This window comes from Zingiber officinale, chromosome 2B (genome assembly GCF_018446385.1).
Source record: "Zingiber officinale cultivar Zhangliang chromosome 2B, Zo_v1.1, whole genome shotgun sequence".
NCBI classification, from domain to species: Eukaryota; Viridiplantae; Streptophyta; class Magnoliopsida; order Zingiberales; family Zingiberaceae; genus Zingiber; species Zingiber officinale.
Window position 1 is genome coordinate 137700212 of NC_055989.1, and position 17652 is coordinate 137717863.

At 32.6% G+C, this 17652-nt stretch overlaps 1 protein-coding gene across 1 annotated transcript in view; it reads right to left on the reverse strand.

The window, feature by feature from the left end:
• Positions 1-17314, reverse strand: part of LOC122048755 (rho GTPase-activating protein 7-like) — a 41858-nt gene extending 24544 nt beyond the window's left edge. Inside the window, exons 1-5 of the mRNA XM_042610281.1 lie at positions 17238-17314; positions 15920-15932; positions 15356-15577; positions 3355-3699; positions 3231-3280 (exon numbers count right to left, since the gene is read on the reverse strand). Coding sequence (XP_042466215.1) covers positions 3231-3280; positions 3355-3699; positions 15356-15577; positions 15920-15932; positions 17238-17314 — 707 coding nt within the window. The remainder of the gene's footprint in view (positions 1-3230; positions 3281-3354; positions 3700-15355; positions 15578-15919; positions 15933-17237) is intronic.
• Positions 17315-17652: the final 338 nt, after the last annotated feature.

Here is a 17652-nt window from a genome sequence, read left to right on the forward strand (position 1 = left end):
GCATCTAGTTGTTCATCATTTGCATTCGGCTTATAATGTTGAATGATCAATTTGAGACAAGTGATTGATCAATGCTTTGGATTTGTTTATATGCGAATCAAGTAGTCATTTTGAAAACAGTTATTGATCAGATACCTTGTAGATTTGCAATCAGCAAGGGCAGAGCTGATCTATACAATTAACTCCACTGCCAAGAACGAGTTATGGATTCTAATTTGTAAGTTTGGTGGTTGGTTGGAGGTGTTATATCATGAGAAGTCTAAAGACCATTGTAGTTTTTGGTGAATTTCAGACTCATTATACTCTAAATTTTGTTAAGAGACAAGTTTACTGTATTAAAGGATTTATCTTATTACTTAGGTTTAGTTGTGAGTGGATTGAGTTGGAGCACAGTGAAAGGATAATAGGGAGTGCTATACTTAGTCAGGGAGAGCACCAGTGGTAGGGGTGACCTTCTAATTGTGATGTCATTTTGAAGGTCAAATTTTCATTCTAGTTTTAAGAATTTAGAAGGGTCAGGTGAATTTTTTTATAGCCAAACTAAACCAGTATGGTTCAGTGTTGAGCTGTATGGAGCAGAATTTAGAACTTATTTTCCTATTCATCCTGAATGAGGAACCCTTGTCCCTTCATGTTTCCATGCATCTCTCCTCCAAACTCCCAATTGAAATGTCAACCTATTCTCTCCTTAGGAGGCCTCATTTCATTGTCAGTGGCATTATAGTCTTCAGTCCTTCCCCTCTTGCACACAATTACCTTGTGGCTTCACTCTTCCTGTTCATTGTGGCTTTGCTCTTCCTGTTTGCGCTTCACCAGCCACCATTGAAGCCAACTCTTCTTTTACTCATAGTGCTGCCTCAGTCTACTTTTCCCTCAAAGTCCAGCAAATTCTTCCTTCTTCATTGACGCCTACCTATGCCAACTCCTCTCCCCTTTTACTCATAGTGCTCTTCCTTTGATCGATGAGCCTTAAATACCTTGCCTTTCAATGGGCTCCTTTAATTGCAAAACAAACCTTCGATCATCCTCATTAAAAAGCCCTTCCAGTCATCCACCCCACGTCTCTTTGGGACTGTTTAAGACAGTGGGTCATGATGGTGTGTAATGTCTTTTGAAAGATGTAGCCACATTAGAGCAATGATGATTTAGGAACAACAATGGCTTGCCATCCTTTTTGGGGTTCTAAAAAGTGATTGAGCAAAGGATTAGTAATGACAAAAGTGAAACATGTTTCTTCTCAAGTATCTAATCAATTGAGATGGGAATCATACAGTACATTGGTAGCGTGTAACTCCATAATGAATTATAGTCAAAGTCCAGCTGCATAATGAATCTGGTTTGAGTGATCAATCCAACCAACCGGTGGATTAGCAAAGTAAATAGTAAATGCCATGACTGTCATGTGTTGTATGACCAAGATATGTGGTGGTCGGACAAAGACTAAGGTTGAGGATAAGGTGGATTTAGAAAATATTGAAATGTCAGCATGATACTGAAATAATCAAACAATTATATTTTATGGTTCTACCTTGCAGTCATGTTATGGTAATATGATTATGAATTATAATGCAGATATTATACAATGTCTATACGTTGCAATGTCTTGATTCTATGTTTTTCTGATCTAAGAATTTTATTGTGCATGACAACAGTATGATGAATAATAGATGTTTGTCAAGTTAGTTATGTGAACAATCATGTTATACCTATTAGGGGCATTGTAGATGTAGTAGTAGATATACCATCTACAAATGTGTCCTTCGGTCTTATGGATTTCTTGTAGGTGGACCCAAACAGTGACCCTAACATGGCCTGAAGCCACAAGCTATTTCTATGTCAATGTTGTACCGCTGGCAATGTTAAAGGATGTGAGGAGCAGCAATTGATTATATTGCAGCAATATACACGTGCTGTTTTGCTAGTGGATTTATCTCACTCTGAACAATTATGGTTAGCCACTTACCCTATTGCCAATTTCAAGATTGTTTTTTGAGATTATTGCTAATCTTCATGGATTGTGTTGTTTTCTCAGTAGAGGTGGATTGCCAATCTTCATGGTATGACAAGTCAACTTTTTTATAAATACTTTAAAAAATAATTATAGCAGTTGATTTATGTAGCATTAATTTAATAATCAATTGACTAAATGCATGCGTCTATCATTTATATCCTTTTTAATACTATGCTTGATAACAATTAACTTTCATTAAAAATATGCTTATTAATTGTTAATGCATTAATAATAATAATAATAATAATAATAATTATAATTATAATTATTATTATTATTATTATTATTATTATTATTATTATTATAATAGAAAGATTCATAAATATATAAGCCAAGTATTGATATAATTGCACCCATATAATTTGCACAACTAGCTAATCATATTTATTCTGATTTTTTTGACAAGTTAATATGAGATGAAATTTACATGCATTGTAGAAACCCAATATGTAGGACAAAGATCAAGCAGTGTGATAAGATATAAAACAATCCATAAGGCAATTAGGGTATAAGATTCATATGCCATGATATAAAATTATAAACACAAATATGATGTCCTATTTTCTGTAGTAACTTGTTTTTTATTTTTCACAAAAATTTGGTGTACAAAATAAAATTTTATTAGACAACAACATCAAAAAGTTGATGACAAATGTTTTTTATTTTCTTTTTCTTCTCAACTTCCATTGGCAAAATTTTCACGAGCTAAACGAATGTGTAGTAACAAATTGGCCATCTCAATAACATTTTATAAGTGTTACGAGATGTTTTAATTATCATTTATCACCTGTCATGATCAAGACACTATTGCACAGCAAGACTAACACTAAAAAGAAATTTGATAGAGACAATAAAAGCTATACTGCGTTTGATAAAAAGTATTAGTATGGATCCAAACCTAGATAAGTGTTTTATCTCCTTCAGATTACATTGGATACTTGTTCTTTTTGGCTACTTAAAAATGAAACTTTGTATCGATGAAGTGACTTGGGAAATACAAAGGGAAAAAAGCATGGAAACAGGAATGTAGATATCGAAGTGCAGAAAATCCATCGCATGGAAATCCTGACTCAATATATCATATACAAAATCGGAATTTATGTTGGAATTAAATTCTGCCTTCATAGGTGTAGCTAATTCTAGTATTCCTATAACAACAAATATAGAAAGAACACATTTATCAAAGATGAAGAAAGGTATGAGGGAATAGACCACATACTCATCTTCATTTGATGAGTTGATTGATTCCATGGAAAGGTTTTTCTTTGCCTGGATATCAAAAAACATACAAGAATAAGAGATTGATTTGTCAAAGCATTGCTCAGATACGAGTAAATACTCACAGGAGTTCGACCCCATACAGTAGGTCTTTTTGCAGGGATCACTGCTTCCTTTGACTTATCCGCAATTTTTTCAGTGTAAGAATGAAGCATATGACTGACTGGCCTCTGAGTTCGACTTGTACAAATATCATTAGTAGAATCATGAGAGGCACCATGGGAAATTATCGCATCATATTTCTGTTGAGTAGAATCCTCAGGAATTACAATATCAGATGATGATGATGATTTATGATAATTAATTTCTTGTGACAAATTGTGATGTTTAACATCTGCTCGGGATTTGGAACCATCAAGAGCATTACTTTGATGCATAGATGCACAATGTTCTTTCTTATTATCTATGACCTGTAAATAAAATATTATTAGAACAAGGTCAACCAATCAATTAACTAAAAAATATATCGAGAAATAAGTTTTAATCAAACAAATTAGAAGAATATAATGGAAAAAATTGCATATCATGCTTAAATTGTAACTGATGGTTTTACAGCCATGCATTTTCACATCGTACAAGGTTCTCCGTGTTGGCACGTAACAAAGGACCAACCAATGTTGTAGATCTATTATATTCTTTTGAAAGATTTTTGTATGCTTCTGTCATGATGGCATACATAAGCAACGGTGGATTCCTATAACAAAAATTATTTTTGTTACAAACAGTCGGAAAACAAACTTCCATACATGCACGTGGTTATTATCGAGCTTTAAAATTTTGAACTAGCTGCAGCAGAGTACAACTTGGACAGATTTTAGCTTTCATCCACGGTGTGGGCACCTCATACCGGCTCATTTAGCTTATGCAGATGATCTCCTTTTCAGCCGGGGTGATACAGCTTCAGTGGGCACATTGATCACATGCTTACAAGACTTCGAGGCTACTGCAGGATTACAGGTTAACTGCTTGAAGTCCAATATTTACCTTGTTGGAGTTGATGATATGACGGAGTAGGCTTCTATCCATCACATCAGGTACCTTGGGATTCAACTAGCTGTAGAGCACCTATGGATATCCGACTCTCCGACTCGATGAATCAACACTTGGCTAAGACATTATCTTATGCAAGCAAGACATAGCTTATCACTTTAGTGCTTCAGGACATCGAGTGTTTCTAGTAATCTATTATGTCGTTACCACAAGGTATCATTGATCACATCTACAACATCTGTCGGTGGACGTCTAAGCACCCTCCGATATTATGGGCAAATATGTGTACACCGAAAGATGAGGGTGGCATGGGATTTAGAGACTTACATGCGTGGAACCTAGCCCTCTTGGCTAAGGTTTTATGGACGATCTAGGAGAAGAAGGATGCCTTATGGATCAAGTGGGTCCATCATACCTACTTGAGGCACATTGATTTGTGGACATGGCAGGCAGCTCATTCAGATTCCCCGTTGATCAAGTGCTTGCTGCACATATGGGGGATCTCATCCTAGATGTTATTGGGTCACCTAAGGCTGCTAGACAGAGACTCACAGAGTGGTTTGCACGGGAGGGAGTAGATTGGGCTTACGACTTCTTCAGATGCCCTGGTCTAGGGTGCCATGGGCCAGATAGTGTGGAAGTCCTACGATCAACTGAGTTATGCAATCACCTTATGGATGATGGCACGGCGGAGGCTTCCACCATATATTATTTAGAGGTTGACTTGCACCTTTTGCGGCTAAGTGCCAGAGATAAAGGAGCATTTGTTCTTCCAATGTTCGCCTATTGCAAACCTATGAAGGAGAATTCGAGACTGACTTCATATGCGCCTAGAGATGTCCACTTATCGACCGACGATTTGTGTCTTTAGACAGCATTATCGTGGGAGTAGCGTAGTGACAAAGGCACTTCATTTAGCCTCGCCATGATTGATACATTATGTATGGAGGACTCGAAATCGTAGTTTTTTTATAGAGGAATAGTTAGATGTGGCGAGGATATTCAGAAGCGTGCAGATACATATATTACAGATCAACATTTCTTTTGATCTAATACTTCATCAGACATGAATAAACCCTAAAACCTCTTCTAGTACATTTTGAATACGTAATATATCACATAATATATCACTTTTACATATCCAAAAAAATAAAAAAAATATATAGAGAACTAAGTTTTAATCAAACAAATTAGATGAATATACTGGAAAAAATTGCATATCATGCTTAAATCAGCCATGCATTTTCAGATCGTACAAGGTTCTCCATGTTGGAACATAAAAAAGGACCAACCAATGTTGTAGATCTATCATATTCTTTTGAAAGATTTTTGTATGCTTCTGTAATGATGGCATACATAAGCAATGGTGGATTCCTGTAACAAAAATTATTTTTCTTAAAAACTGTCGGGAAGCAAACTTCCAGACATGCACATGGTTATTATCAAGCTTTAAAATTTCGAACCATGCGAGAGTTTCAATTTATGACCTAAATAATATAGTTTTAGTACTACATTATCCCGCGCCAATACAATTTCAATACTTTTTTAAATATAAAAATATATTAATTAAAAATATTTTTATTAATATTTGATGGCTATAGATGATTAAAATTAAGTTATATTTGAAATGTCGAATGTTTAGTTCAAGTTTTGATATTTTCTCATACAATGTTTGGTACTTATTGAATCTTTTTCTGCAACTATTCATTAATATATAAATTTAAAATTTAGATTTTTATTATTATCGCATATAATTAAATAGTCTTATTTACAATTCTATTGCAGCATCAAGTCCAAGAATTTGCATTTATAAAGTGAGAAGACTGATCTTTTGTTTTAAGTTTTATTGCAAAGGCATCAAACTTGAGAACTTACATTTATAATGATTATGATCTTTAGTTTCAACATCTTCAGATACATTTTGATGATTATAAGCATTGATTATGTTACATTTATTTGAAACTTCAAATTAATCATAGATTAATGTAATTTATGTATTTTGAGAGTATGTAAAAGTGTTGCCGAAATTTATATTATATAGTAAAAGAATAAGAGTACGAATTTGATTTATTGATATAATGTATATATTTCATATACATATACAATCACAGACACACACATGAATGAATGTTTATAAGTTTTAAAATGCCAAACAATTTAGATAAAAGCAAATAAATATATTTCTCTCTATTTTAAAAATAAATATATTCTTGAAGGGGAGCCACACAACCGTAAAGTTGTTGTCATTTGACCTTAAGGTCACGGTTCGAGTCGCAAAAATAGCCTCTTGCAAATGCAAGGTAAGGTTGCATATAATTGACTCAATATGGTCCGACCTTTTTCCATGATCCCGCTTTAACGAGAGTTTCATGCACCAGCCTGATAAGGTTGCGTCACGAGTTCGAGTCTCATAAATAGCCTCTTGCAAAATGCAAGGTAAGGTTGCGTAAAACTGAACGTGGTCCAACCATTTCCCATGACTCACATTGATGAGAACTTCGTACACCGGCTTACCCTTTTATTTCTCTTATTTTAAAAAATGATATAACACTAGCATGGCAAGTGATGTTTCCTTCAAATAACTGGATCAACCATAATGGTTTTCACCTCTTGATCATATGACATCTTCACCCCCTTTAGTGCCCTTTAGAGGTGCTCATATTTGGGTTCTTTATGCCGACTTAAGCAAACTTACATGGAAAACTTGATAGAATTTCTTGAGTTTTGGTAGCAACTCAAGTTTGTACGCTCCTTTGTCCACTTACCCTACAATACAGAATGATCCCTCGTATTTTTAAATCAAACCTTTGTGGTGTCCCTTATTCTTCTATTGAGTATATATCATAGCTAACACAAAGTCTCCAACTTTAAAGTCATCTGAATCTAATTCTTGTCCTCCCTCTTCTTTGTGCACTTTAGTACCTTGTGTAAATAAGACTTTGCGATGTCCGCTTCTACTTGTCATCCCTTGGTGAATTTAAAAGTAGTTGGGCTTGCTCTGGTGAATCATGTGACAATGTTTTACAGTGTTATGGGTTGGTGGCCCAAGACAAGCTCGAATATGCTCTTGCTTGTTGACTCATTTGGTTGCAAGTTGAAGGAAAATTGGCAATGTCAAGGGGTTTTGCCCAATCTCATTGGCTAGCACTTACGAAATGTTGAAGGTATGCCTCGACCACGACATTTACCCACTTAGTTTATCCATTTATCTAGGGGTGAATGCTTGTAGAGAAATTCAATTCTAACCCAAGGAACTTGAATAATTTTGCGTACCCCAAAATTTGTTGTAAAAAGGCGGTCTTGATCGCTTACAATATTGCTCGGCACACATCATTATTTTACTCCGCCCATGATGAATCAGTCATGGCTGGTCCCAAACCCAGATAAAGGAGGAGGGCTGCGTTAGGTTGTCAACCAGCGTTAAAACTATGACCCATATTCAATAAATAGACCCATTAAACTATTGTCCTAATGCTAGGTTATTCCCGAACGCGTTGTAAGGTCCGATTGTAACGTCTCAGCAAGAACCACTACATCGCCATAACTCGGGAGTAGTGCTAAATATGCAAGAGTTTCGCGTTGCAAGGTCCGACCGTAATATGTCAACAAAGACTGCTACATCTCCATTAGAACTTGGGCGTAGTGTTAAATAGACAAGAGTTCTCACACCATATGTTAGATAAGAACAAATATAATAGTAAAACTAATAATCTAAGATTTGGAACATGGAACATAGGAACCTTCACTGGTAAATCAATATAGATAATAGATACGATTATTAGGAGAAGAATTAGTATTTTGTGTGTTCAAGAGACAAAATGGGTAGGCGAGAAGGCAAAGATGATAGAAAACTTGAGTTTTAAGTTATGGTACACAAGAAAGAATAAAGCAAGAAACGGAGTGGGTATTGTTGTAGATAGTTCGTTAAAGAATAAATTGTAGTAGCTAGAAAAGGGGAAAGAATTATAGCTCTTAAGATGATAGTGACGAAAGAAATTATGAACATAATTAGCATATATGCACCGCAAGTAGGATTAGATGAAGCTACCAAATCAAGATTTTGGGATGAAAAAAGGACAGCCCGGTGTAAGAAGCTCCCGCCATGCGGGGCCCCGGGGAAGGATCCACACAGCCTTACTCTACTTTTTGCAAGAGGCTGTTTTGGGACGACTTAGATGAAATATTACAAAGCATTCCACCAAATGAAATGATTTTAATAGGAGATGATCTAAATGAACATGTCAAAGCGAAAAATGAGAAATGTGAGAGGGTACATGAGGGATTATGAATTTAGAACTAGAAATGAGGAAGGAAAATTATATTTTACGATAGAATATGACCTTATTAGCTAATACGTTTTTTAAGAAAAAAGAACACTTAGTCACGTTCAAAAGTGGGAATAATAAATAGAAAATTGATTTTCTTATGGTTAGAAAGAATAATAGAAAGATTTATAAAGATTGCAAGGTTATCCCTGGAGAAAGCTTAACTACCTAACATATATTACTAGTGTTGGATATATGTCTCAAACATAATATCAATAGAAAGAAAATATACATGACTCCTAGAATTAAGTGATGGAAGTTAAAGGATGGGAAGCAAAATATATTTAAGGAGAAGGTATGAGTACAAACATTAGGTAAAATATACAGTGACTCTACTACGACATGCGAGAAGATGGTATCAAAGTTGAAAATAGTAGCTAAGAGTGTACTCAGTGAATTAAAGGGGCATGCATCACTAAGTAAGGAATCTTGGTAGTGGAATAAGAAAGTACAAGAGAAAGCGAAAGAAAAAACAAATAGCTTATAAGAAATTATATATTTGTAAGAACGAGAAAACTTTAAAAAATATACAATAGTCAAGAAAGAAACTAAGTAGTGAATAAAGCAAAGAATGAAACATTTGAACAATTATATCAAAAATTGGCTATAAAAGAAAGGGAAAGAGACATTTATAAAATAGTTAAAGTGAGGAAAGGGAAGACAAGAGATCTTATCCAAATAAAATGTATTAAAAATGAATATAATAGAGCACTAGTAAACGATCGAGAAATAAAAGAGCAGGTATTTTCATCAACTTTTTAATAAAGATTTAGGTAACTAACTTAGGTAATTTAAGTAGGTCAAATGAGTATAGAAATTTAAATTTTTATCGTAGAATTTAAATTTAGAAGTAAAATAAACTTTAAATGAGATGTGCAATAGAAAAATCGTTGGACTAGATGATATTCCGATAGAGGTATTGAAGTGCTTAGGGAAATAAGGTATTAAATGACTTATAAAATTAACATGATATTGAAAACGAAAAAAATATCTGATCAATGGAAGACAAGTACTCTAGTTCCCTTATATAAGAATAAGAGAGGCATACAAAATTGTGCAAACTATAGGCATATTAAATTAATGAGTCATACCATAAAACTTTAAGAAAAAGTAATAGAAAAAAGATCAAGGAATGAGACCACGGTGACTAAAAATTAATTTAGGTTCATATCTGAAAAATCCACAATATAAGCTATACAACTTCTTAGACAATTAATTGAAAAATATCAGAAGCAAGAACAAAATCTACACATGGTATTCATTGATATAAAAAAAAAAAGCTTATGATAGAATCATAAGAGAAATTATATGGAGAATTCTAGAAAAAAATATTAGCATAATATATATTGAACTAATTAAGGATATGTACGATGATGTAACGACCAGAGTAAAGACTTCATGAGTAACTTAAGCATTTCCAATAAAGATAAGGTTACATCAAAGATTAACTCCAAGTCCCTATCTTTTTACACTAATTATGGACGAACTCATTGCACACATTCAAAACACAGTAGCGTGTTGCATGTTGTATGCAAATGATATTGTTTTGGTAGATGAAACACGTGAAGGAGTAAATGCTAAACTAGAATCTTGGCGGAAACACTAGAAGAGAAAGATTTTAGGCTTAGTAGAATAAAGACAAAATATATGAAATTTAAGTTTAGCAATATTAGACGTAATGAGACAATTATTAAAACAGAATATGACGAGTTGCCTTAAACCGAGAGCTTTAAATATTTAGTATCATTTTTATAAAATGATGGAGGGATTAAGAGAGATGTCTTACATAGAATACAAATAAAATGGTTGAAATGGAGCATAGTGTCAAGTGTTTTATGTGACCATAAAGTACCTCTAAAACTTGAAGTAAAGTTCTACAAAACTATAATTGGATATGTTATGTTATATAGAGCTAAATGTTGAACTATGACTTGAGCACATGAGCAGAAGAAGAGAGTTGCAAAGATAAGGATGTTAAGGTGGATGTGTGGACATACGAGAATGAACAGAATAAGAAATGAGAGTATTAGACAGAAAGTCAGAGTTACATCTATTGAGGGAAAACTCCGAGAGACGTATTTAAAATGGTACGGACATGTACTTAGACAACCAATAAATGCTCCAATTAGGCGATGCGAAACTATGACAAACATGCATATCGAACAAGAAAGAGGTAGACCAAAAAAGATTTGATTAGTAACAATAAAACAAGATAAAATTTATTTAAGATAATGATATAGTAGGAGATAGAGCTCAATGGTTATATTGTTTGTCATGACCATGAATTTTGACCAAAGTAAATAATGCCTCCAAATTCGTAAACAATGAACTACGACTATCATCTCCTTCTTGTGGATGGTGTATTGTCTCTCAGTGTCATTTAGCTTTCAACTCTCGAAAGTTATAGGATGTCCCTCTGAATGAGTACTCCAATGGCATAGTCCGAGGCATCAGTATGCACTTCCAATGGCTTGACTAGGAGTGCAAGCGTTCTTTAAGTTTTCGAAGGTTTGGTTGCACTAATCATCTCAGTTGCAAACTCAACCCTCTTCAATAAGTCAAAGGAATAGAAGTATAAAAATATCCTCTGGTGAAGTGCCAATAGAAGTCAGTTAACCAAAAAAAAACTACGACCCATGAATTTTGTAGGCACCTCCTATTGTTGGATAGCTCACACCTTGCTTTCATCTATAGGCATGCAGCCTTGTTTAATAATATTACCCAGAAAGGATACTCTGGTTCTGCAAATGCACACTTTTCCTTCTTCAGATATAGTGTGCATTGGCTCAAAGCACTTTGAAGAACAAAGTGGGATGATGTACATGTTCTTCGAGCATGTGACTATATAACAATATCATAAAGGTAAACAACCACAAACTTGTCTAAAAAAGGTTGGAGTACAATATTTATAAGTGTACAGAAAGTTATGAGGTATTGGTGAGGTTAAAGGCATCACCGAGAATTCAAAAGATCCATAGCGGATAGTACATGCTGTCTTGGTAATGTCCTCCTCAACTATCTGCATTGCCATTATTGCAACCTTTAGTTGAGTTTAGAGAAGTACCTTGCGGCGCCAAGTTGATCGAATAAGTCTACAATTTATGGGATAAGATACTTCTTTTTTGCTTGTTAACTTGTTGAGGACGAGATTTGACACCTACACTTAAATTGTAACAACAACAACCAAGTCTTATCTCACTAGGTGGGGTCGATTATATGAATTCTTTTACACATTGGACTCTATCCCCTACTATATCATCACTTATATTTAAACAAATTTTATCATATTTTATTATTGCTAACCAAATCTTTTTTGATCTTCCTCTTACTCGTTTGATATACACATTTGTCATAGTTTCACATTACCAAAATGAAACATTTATTAGTTATCTAAGTACATGTTCATACCATCTTAAAAGTATCTCCCAAAGTTTTCCTTCAATAGATGCAACCCACTCTATCTATATTTTCATTTCTTATCGTATCTATCCTTGTATATCTGCACATCCACCTTAATATTCTCATCTCTACAACTGTCATTTTCTATTCATGTGCTTGAGAGTCCAATAACACAAAAATTCTAACCGTTGTTTTGTAAAATTTTCCTTCAGGTCTTAAAGGTACTTTACGATTACAAAGAACATTTGACGCTTTCTTCCATTTCAACCATCATTCTTGTATTCTATGTAAGACAACTCTCTCAATCCCTTCATCCTTTTACAAAAATAATCTTAAATACTTATAAAACTCTCAGTTACAAACAACTTGGCATCTCTTATCTTAATAATTGTCTCATTACGTATAATATTACTAAATTTAAATTCTATATATTTTATTATATCTTTACTCTATTAACCTAAAATCTTTCACTTCTAGCATTTCCTACCAAAATTCGAGTTTAGCATTTACTCTTTCATGTATCTCATCTACCAAAATAATATCATCTACAAACAATATGCATTGTGGTACCGTATCTTGGATATATCCAGTGAATTTGTCTATAATTAGTGTAGAAAGACATGGCTTTAGAATTAATCCTTGATGTAACTCTATATTTATAGGAAGTGTTTCGATCAATCCGCTAAAATCTTAACCCTTGTCATTATATCCTCATGTATATCCTTAATTAGTACAATATATGATATGCTAACACCTATGTTTTCTATAATTTTCCGTCTAATTTCCATTGGGCCACTATCATAAGTTTTTTCTACGTCAACGAGTACCGTATGTAAATCTTGCTTCTATTCTCGATATTTTTCAATTAGTTGCATGAGAATTATTGACTTTCCACACATAAATCCAAATTGATTTTTGTCACGGTCTCCATCCTTAATTAATACCTTTATAGTTTGCATAATTTTGTACGTCTCTTTTATTTTTGTATAGGAAACTAAAGTACTTACCTTAGGTAGAATAACTTTGTAAGTTATTAAATATCTTGTTTCCCTATGCATTTCCATACCTATATCGGTATACAACTTCTTTTCTATTTTGCATCCGATTTAAAGTTTATTTTACTTCCGAAATTTGAATTTTATGATAAAAATTTAAATTTATATACTCATTTAACCTACTTAAATTACCTAAGTTAAGTTAATCACCTAAGACTTCGTTAAAAAGTTGAAGAAAATACTGATTATATCGCCCTTTTATTTCCTCATCATTTACTAATACCCTATTGTATTTATCTTTAATATATCTTATGTTGATAAACTCTCTTGTCTTCTTTTCTCTTGCTTTAGCTACTTGTAAATGTCTCTTTCCCCTTCTCTTGTATTTAATTTTCACTATAAACATTCAAAAGTTCATTCTTAACTTGCTTTCTTAGCTTCTTTCAAGTATAAGCACCTTATAGACTGTTCAATTTCTTCACTTTCTCCTGTACTTTCTCATTCCACCACCAAGATTATTTATTTGTTGATGCACGTCCCTTTGACTTACCGAATGCACTCTTGGCTACTATTTTCAATTTTAAAATCATCTAATCTCATGTCATATTCGAGTCATCGTATATTTATACTTGAACTTCTACCCTCTCCTTAAATATGTTTTGTTTATAATCCTTTAACTTCTACATTTAATTCTAGGAGTTGTGTATATTTTTCTTCTATTGATACTATGTTTGAGACATATATCCAACATTACTAATTTATGTTGGATAGTTAAATTTTCTTAGGGATGACCTTGCAATCTTTATAAATCTTTTTATTCTCCTTCCTAACCATAAAAAAATCAATTTCCGATTTATTCTTCTCACTTTTGAATGAAACAAGTATTCTTCACTTTCTTAAAAAAATGTATTAGCTAGTAACCCCTATGCACCCTATCATATTCCTCATTTTTCATTACTACATGCTCATTTAGATCTTCTATTAAAATCATTTTGGTTGACAGAATATTTCGTAATACCACATCTAGGTAATTTCAAAATCTAGATTTAGTGTGTTCATCTAATCCCACTTGAGGTGTATATATGCTAATTACTTTAATAATTTCTTTTGCCACAATTATCTTGAGAGTTATAACCCTATCTACTTTTCTAACTACTACTACTTCATCCTTTAGCGAACTATCAACAACAATATCTACTCTATTTCTTATTTTACTCCTTCCTTTGTGTGTACCATAACATAAAACTCAAATTCTCTACATCGTTACTTTCTCTCCTACCCATTTTTTTTCTTGTACATATAAAATATTAATTTTTCCCCTAATCATCATATCTATTACCTCCTTGCTTAATTAGTGAGCGTTCCTAGATTCCAAGTTCCAAATCTATGACAATTAGTTTTCTTATACTATTGGTTCTTACCCAACCTATGGTATAAGAACTCTTGCATATTTAACAATATACCTAAGTTTTCATGAAAATGTAATGATTCTTGCCGAGACGTCACAGTTAGACCCTGCAATGCGTTCCTTCCGGGGAACATCCTAACATTAGCACAATAGTTTGCTGAATCTATTTATTGAACATTTGCCTGAAAGTCTATGTTAGTTGGCAATTTAACGTGCAACCCTTGCCCTTTTTCATCCGGCTTGGGACCGACATTGGCGGCTTTGACACCTTGCTCTTGAATTACTTGAAGAAATTAAACAACAATCATTTGATCCATTTAGAGAGTCAGCCCTACTTTGCACCTATTTAAGGCAATGCAGACCTTGATCTCCCCTCGATGAAGTCAACTTCTTCTTAATGGGAAAAAATCATGTATATCAGGAATAATATTTATATTTTTAAATTTGAATTATTGGTAATTAGTTGAGTTATTTGGTAATTTATGCATTTTCATAGTTCAAAATTGTATTTCCTAAATTTTTTAGTTTTATAATTTTCATAGAATTGACTTTGAAAAAGTATTGTCATATTTCATCTAAAGCTTAGATTTTGATAAATAAGATTTATATTTTTCTTTCTCAATATGAAATTTTGTGAGGTTCACGTTCGTCTTGGAGCTATGTCAATATATAATACAACATTGTAACAAAATCCACTTGAATTTTTAATCTTGATAAACATTAGTTGGTTGTAAGGGTGAACATATAGCTGAAGATAAAGGGCAAAATGCAAATTGAGCCATAGTAACATTAAAAACTAAGGATATAGTAAATCTGCAATGAAAAGAAACTTACGCGCTGATATAAATTTTATCAATCAAATGACTATATAAAATGCAGATAGCATGGAATAAGATGCATCCTTTCTTTGATAAATAAAAATTAACGAAGACAGAGGAACAAAAATAACCTCATTGTCACATGAATCACTTCCAGGATTGCTATAGCTTTCACTAATTGTTCCACTTCCCGAACATTCGGAATCATCTTTATTTGCTTCAAGGCCATTATGCTGGTCATGATTTCCAACACCATCAGAAATGTCATGATTGGGTGAATCATTAATGCGACAATGCTCATCATCTTCTTGATTGCCATTATCAGTAGAATTTAATATACCAATGAGAAGGTACTATGGCTCAAAGAAATCAGGTAAATCTAAGAAAAAACAGAAGATTCAAGGAACCAATGAGGCAGCTTCAGTGTCTTATTCTGATCCAACAAATACAAAGAAAAACCATCTACTACATTTAATTTTTTTTTTCCCCTCTGCAGATTACTTCTGATTGTTGTATTAAGAAATTTAACTATATATTCTTTCCACAGTTTAATTCATACTGTGGAAAGAATATTCTTTGATAAAACAGCTCAGTTTAGGAGGAAAAAGTATCAACAGTGCATTATCATTGTCCAAAGGTAACATCAGATGCAGAGTTCTTAACATCACTGGATCACATATTTTCCTCATGATTACTGGAAAAGAGATCCTGAACATTCAACATAATCCAATCATAACAATCATTTTCGAAATAATAACCTTTTTCTTTCTACAAACTTCATCTCCCCTATGTAATGCCTTACAAATTTTATTGATATCTTTTTCTTTCTATCTTCATCTCCGCTAGGTAATGTTTTACAAATTTTTATTTTATGTCTCTATCTATCCTGTCTCTTTTCACGAACAAAATTGAGACAATGAGAAAAAAAAATGTTTCTTATGATGTGCTCCTCTTTATTCAACTCTTTTCGAGATGTATTCGTCCAACCATTTGGGATTAGCTACATGGATCATTACCATCCAATGAGCTTCATACATAACTACATTAGTAATTTAAAAATTAAGAAAACATTTTTGTTACATTGACTAATATTTCCATCAAAGGGCAGCTTGTTCTGCAACTTGAATCCATGAATTCTAAGTCGCATGCATGACAGTAATTTTATCGTTGCGCTAAAACTTCCCTTCTGACTAATGTTCACATTATGGTTTAAAATTTCGACCTGTATTCTCATTCCCAAACTAGAATGATATGGTTTTGGTACTATGCCGTGACGATACAATTTTGAAACATTTTTAATTTTTAAATATAAGTGTATATTAATTTTATTAATATTTGATTATTAAATATGCTTATTATTGATATTACATTTTGAAGTATTGATTTCATATTTCAATACTTTCTCAAAAAGATAATTCTATTAAATTTTTAAAAAAGTTATTTTAAAAAATAAGTAATTCTCAAAATTTAAAACTAAATCTAAAATTATTTGAAAGACTCAAAGATAATTATAAAAGTATTTGAAAGTCTTAAATTTATTTCAATATTTTCTCAAAAAGATAATCCTATTAAATTTTTATGAAAGTTATTTTAAAAAATAAGTAATTCTCAAAATTTAAAACTAAATCTAAAATTATTTGAAAGACTCAAAGATAATTATAAAAGTATTTGAAAGTCTTAAATTATTTTTTGAATGTATTTGTAAAATTTTAATTTTTAAAAAATTTATTTGAAATATTTAAGAATTACATTTTTGCAAAAAAAATTATTTCAAATTCACATTAATTTTCAATATATATTAAAAAATTAAATTATTTTATAAAATATTTTATTAATTTTTAAAATTATTTAAGATAATTCTTAATATTTTATAACTATTATTAATAATATATAATATTTATAATTATTATATATGTTTAACAGTTATATAATAATTAATACCTGTTATAAAAAAATAAAAACCTTTTAAAAAAATTATGGCAACCTCCGCACCCCCATGGAGGATTGCAGCACCATATGGCCTCCGCGAAGGGCCACAATGGGGTCGTGACAGTCTTGCGGTGCCAATAGGATACCGATGCAAGTCCCATGTCGGAACGGTATGCCCGAAATCACGACTCAGCATTTTAAACCATGGTTTACAGGTTTAGAAGGTAGAGGGAGACCAAAGATCCATAATGATTTACTTGATTAATATCACCTTAAATAGAGCTTAATGGAGGATAAGATCCATGTAACTAATAAAAAATAGAGAACAAACACAGATTATTAGTCATGATGATGATTTGAATCTGAAAGAAGGAATGGATAAAGAGAAGACAAAAAGAGCATTTCTATTCTCATTCTCTGTGTGTTTGTGAGAGAGAGACCGGATAGGGAGAGAGAAATTAGATAAGAGATATTAAAGAGCAAGCCTTACCTAGGGTAG